Source organism: Penaeus monodon, chromosome 40 (genome assembly GCF_015228065.2).
Source record: "Penaeus monodon isolate SGIC_2016 chromosome 40, NSTDA_Pmon_1, whole genome shotgun sequence".
Classification (NCBI taxonomy): Eukaryota; Metazoa; Arthropoda; class Malacostraca; order Decapoda; family Penaeidae; genus Penaeus; species Penaeus monodon.
The window spans coordinates 12,511,337-12,516,336 of NC_051425.1; the positions used below are offsets into that span (position 1 = coordinate 12,511,337).

Below are 5,000 nucleotides of genomic sequence, written 5' to 3' on the forward strand. Positions count from 1 at the left end.
TTTTCTGTTTAACATTTGGCTGCCTTGAGAGAAAAATATGTAATTTGAAATTATCAAACTTTATTGAAGGATGAGATCTCTTCAAATCACTTCATAATGGTTGAAATTGATTTTTTTTTCAATCGTCCTTGCCACACGGCAGAGACTGATGGCCGACGTACCCATGACCGAATGTTTCCTCCCCGTAGCGTCCGTGGCCCCGACCGGCGAGCCCTGCAGAACCCCAGAGCAGTACCGCCTGGCCATTGAGAAAGAGCAGGACCTCCTCTTCTACGGCGGATGGTCGCATGTCAAGTGCAACTGTCTCAAACAGTGCAACGAGGACATTTACTCGACCTACACGGAGGCTGCGAAGACCTCCGGCAAGTCAGCCAAACTCAGGGTCTTCTTTCAGGTAATCAAAGGGGAAAGTGATCTGCGTGGCGCTTAGTGCCATCGCAGGTGATGGTGTTGGGTTGTTGCATCTTGGAACAGGCTTTACATGGTACACTGGCTGAGAAGGTCCTCTGATTTTCTGGGGGGATACAGCGTTGTTCGTGTTTTGAATAGATTATCAGTCTTCTCAGAGGAATTACATACAAACATATAGATAAACACACACACACACACACACACACACAAACACACACACACACACACACACAACACACATATATATATATACATATATATATATATACATATATATCTAGAGAGAGAGAGAGAGAGAGAGAGAGAGAGAGAGAGAGAGAGAGAGAGAGACAAACTGTTTAGAAAAAACTTCTGTGCCACTGAAGAGGTGCTTGAAATTATCATGATGAGTAGCAATGTTTGGTTGATCTTAATGTCATCATCTAAGAGCTCCTTGGTTTTTCTGTTACATTCTTCCTTCTTTTGTTGAAGTAAAGAGGACTGCCACCACCAGAAATAATAGTATTAATTTGCCCTTCTCCCTCCCTTCCCTCTCCCTCCCTCTCCTCTCCCTCTCCCCCCACTCCCTCTCTCTCTCCCCCACAGGACCTGACTTACGACGAAGTGTCCGAAGACATCGCGTACGGCGCCATCGCCCTCCTCTGCGACATCGGCGGCACTCTCGGCCTGCTGTTGGGCGCCTCCGTCCTCACCTTCATCGAGTTCGTGGAAGTCGTGGGCATGAAGTTCCTGCCGCAGGGGCCTCGGCTGCAGATGGGTTGACTTTGTCCTGAACCCGTTCATTGCGACGAAGGGAGAGAAGGGTTTGAGCGAGAATGAATGTCTTGTATTGTGAAGAGATTCACTCTCATTCATATTCCTTTTTTCACTTTTTCTTGTTATTCATCTGCTGTTTGAATTGTTATTATGTGTTCACGTTTTGTTTTTCTCAGTTTTTTTCTTTTTTTGGATGATTTTTATCATGTAAGTTAATATCGTGATTTTTATATTATTTAACTTACCACTTTTTGTTATTTATCTATTTTCATTCGTTGCCATAACCCAGTATTTCACTTCAACTTATGAATAACATCATTTGATACAAACTACCTTGCTCTTCACGAAAAAAAGTAATATGGGAATTTCGCAAGAAGGAACTCTGTTGAGAGCAAAGATTATGTTCCACACTTTGAGAAAAAAAAATGTGTGTGTGTGGTGTGTGTGTGTGTGTGTGTGTGTGTGTGTGTGTGTGTGTGTGTGTGTGTGTGTGTGTGTGTGTGTGTGTGTGATTCGCAGTAAGAGTCAGAAATGTAAAGGTACGAGATGATGATAAGATATTAGATTAAATAAATTTCATACATATAAGAAAGTAAGAATTAAGAAAAAACATATTTACGCACACACGAACAAACACACACATATGTATACATATATATATATATATATATATATATATATATATATATATATATATATATATATATATATATAATTATAATTTATTGCACGTTTTATCTACTTATTTTTATATATTCATACCCACACACACACACACACACACACACACACATATATGTATGTATATTATATATATATATATATATATATATATATATATATATATATATATATATATATATATATATATATATATATATATATATTATATGTGTGTGTGTGTGTGTGTGTGTGTGTGTGTGTGTGTGTGTGTGTGTTCGTATATGTTTATGTGTGTTGTATATGTATAGTTTTGTGTTATTATGATGTATATATATCTGTATTATGTATATTATATATATATATATATATATATATATATATATATATATACTATGTATATATATATATAATATATATATATATATATATATATATATATATATATATATATATATATATATATATATACTTTACCGACATCTAAGAATGGTACTAAGTTCGTGACAATCTATGATAGGAAATTTTCTACACAAAATACTTAGGTAAATGAAGGTCGGTGAAATTCTTAGATTTATCTTTATAAGATTAACTAAGACAATTAAAGCAGTTATGTGTACATGAATAAGTCGGATATTATATATATAAAAAAAAAAAAACTTATTTTTTCCTAAAAACATATATAGCTAGTAGCGTGAATACATGAATAAATCGGATATCATGAAATAAACGGCTTTCATTCCCTCCTAAAAAATATTTTTAACAGTGACCGGGATTCACATAACTCCCGCCGTGAGCCGCCCAGCGCAGGCCTTCCTCTCTGCCTCTCCTCTCTGCCTTTCATTCGCTTCTGCGGTGTAATCACGTTTTAGGGCCAAGGAAAATCCGTGGAGGAATATTAGTGTAACGTGATTTATTCGAAATAGAAAAAAAACATCATTACAGATACTGGTGTGAGATATAAATATATATACGTGTGTGTATGGGTATAAAAAAAACAGTCCAATAATACGACATTATTCCTATACATGCACATCCGAATAAATATTCTATCTGCCTCTCTCTTTCTATTTCTAGATAGATTGATAGATAGATAGATAGTTAGAGAGAGAGAGAGAGAGAGAGAGAGAGAGAGAAGAGAGAGAGAGAGGGAGAGAGAGAGAGAGAGAGGGAGAGAGGCAGATAGATGTAAAAAAAAAAAAAATTGACAAAGATAGAGGGAGATAATTTTGCATACATTGTACAAACACATAGGTAGACTGACACATACATAGATGAAAAGACAGATATATATTTGAATATAGTTACACAAACATATTCATAGTATCAAGTAGATAGACATACAGATAGATGAACAGACACAGATGGAAATGTATTTGAATATACTTACACACACATATAGATAGATATGAGATACACAGATGGATAGATAGATAGGGAGACAGACAAGCAGGCGCATAGATATTCTCCCTTCCACTTAAACGCCCCTCATGGACCTCGAGGCGAGACGCTCACCGCCCAAGACGCCCACTCCCACCAGCATCCCGAGGGCCAGCAGTAGGAAGGGAGTGAGCACCGTCTTAAGCTCGATGGGAGCCGTCTCCAGGGCACTGCAGTCGGCGCTGATCACCTTCAGTTCCTGCCACCACTTCGTCAGTATCCCCCCGGAGAGGAGGTCCAGGACGCTGTGCCGGAGAGTCAGAGGGGGTCGCGTGAGTCAGGAAGGCAAAGAGGAGGGCAGGTTGGGTCAAAGGGGGTCAACGAGTCAGACAGGATCCAAAAACGTGAGTGAGCTTAACGAGTCGAAAGGGGTGAGGAAGAGGCACTGGGTCAATGGGTGATATGGAGATAAGGCTGCGTCAGTTCTTAAAGCAATCTAAGCCGGGGAGTCAGGGGATGAGTCAGCGATGAGTCAGGGAGAGATGAAGGACGCAGAGGTGGCGTGCTGATGACGAGCCGATAAAAGATTCAAGAGGACAAGCAAAAGATGAATTAACACTTCGGAGACACATTCTAATCCACTTGTAATAGAACGAATATAATGTATCTTTGATTCATATTTCATCTTACTCCTAGGTCTGGGTTGGGAAGAGGCGGGTGAGTCAAAGGGTATGAGTTACAAGTAGTGTCGCGGAGAATGAGATCGGTCAGTCGTAATGACTAATACGTTGGTAGGTGAGAAGACGGTGTCACATTTAGATTTTTTCCGCATTGTATTTTCTTTGACTCCTCTCTCTCTCTCTCTCTCTCTCTCTCTCTCTCTCTCTCTCTCTCTCTCTCCTCTCTCTCTCTCTCTCTCTCTCTCTCTCTCTCTCTCTCTCTCTCTCTCTCTCTCTCTCTCTCTCTCTCTCTCTCTCTCCTCATCCACCACACACACAACAACACATACTCTTCCTTCTCCTTCTCCTCTCTCCCTCTCCCTCTCCCTCTTCCTCTTCCTCCCTCTCCCTCTCTCCCTCTTCTCCTCTCTCTCTCTCTCTCTCTCTCTCCCTCTCTCTCTCTCTCTCTCTCTCTCTCTCTCTCTCTCATCTCTATCTCTTCTCTCTCTCTCTCACCTCTTTCTCTCCTCTATCTTCTCTCTCTCTCTCTCTCTCTCTCTCTCTCTATATATATATATATATATATATATATATATATATATATATATATATATATATATATAATATATATATATATATATATATCTTTCTCTTTCTCTCTTCTCTTTCTCTCTCTCCCTCTCCCTCTCCCTCTCCCTCTCTCCCTCTTCCTCCTTCTTCCTCCTTTTTCCTCCCTCTCCCTCTTCCTCCCTTCCCCTCTTCCTCCCTCTCTATCTTCCTCCCTCTCTATCTTCCTCCCTCTCCCTCTCCCTCCCTCTTACTCCCTCCCCCTCTCTCCCTCCCTCTCTTTCCTTCCCCTCACTTACAACAGAGTAAATCTTTGAGCAACATGGATCTCTCTCTCTCTCTCTCTCTCTCTCTCTCTCTCTCTCTCTCTCTCTATCTATCTATCTATCTATCTATCTATCTATCTATCTCTCTCTCTTTCGCGCACAGCACACAATTAGTAAGAACCATGGAACTAGTCCAACGACAGTTTGCAAACACAAAGTGGCCCCACACAAGCTCTGGCGATGATCGACATTATTAGTGCTATAAGAAGGCGGAAGATTGTGAAAGGTCAAGTGTCGGGGG

At 40.2% G+C, this 5,000-nt stretch overlaps 2 protein-coding genes across 2 annotated transcripts in view; one reads left to right on the top strand and one right to left on the bottom strand.

The window, feature by feature from the left end:
• The window catches only part of LOC119598010 (acid-sensing ion channel 1-like), a 26,195-nt gene extending 24,488 nt beyond the window's left edge, over positions 1 to 1,707 (top strand). The window contains exons 12-13 of the mRNA XM_037947658.1: positions 189 to 394; positions 997 to 1,707. Of these exons, the coding sequence (XP_037803586.1) occupies positions 189 to 394; positions 997 to 1,173 (383 nt within the window). The 3' untranslated portion in view covers positions 1,174 to 1,707. The remainder of the gene's footprint in view (positions 1 to 188; positions 395 to 996) is intronic.
• Positions 1,708 to 3,014: 1,307 nt separating this feature from the next.
• LOC119597909 (probable glutamate receptor) overlaps positions 3,015 to 5,000 on the bottom strand; it is a 7,613-nt gene continuing 5,627 nt past the window's right edge. The window contains exon 5 of the mRNA XM_037947576.1: positions 3,015 to 3,512. Coding sequence (XP_037803504.1) covers positions 3,305 to 3,512 — 208 coding nt within the window. The 3' untranslated portion in view covers positions 3,015 to 3,304. The remainder of the gene's footprint in view (positions 3,513 to 5,000) is intronic.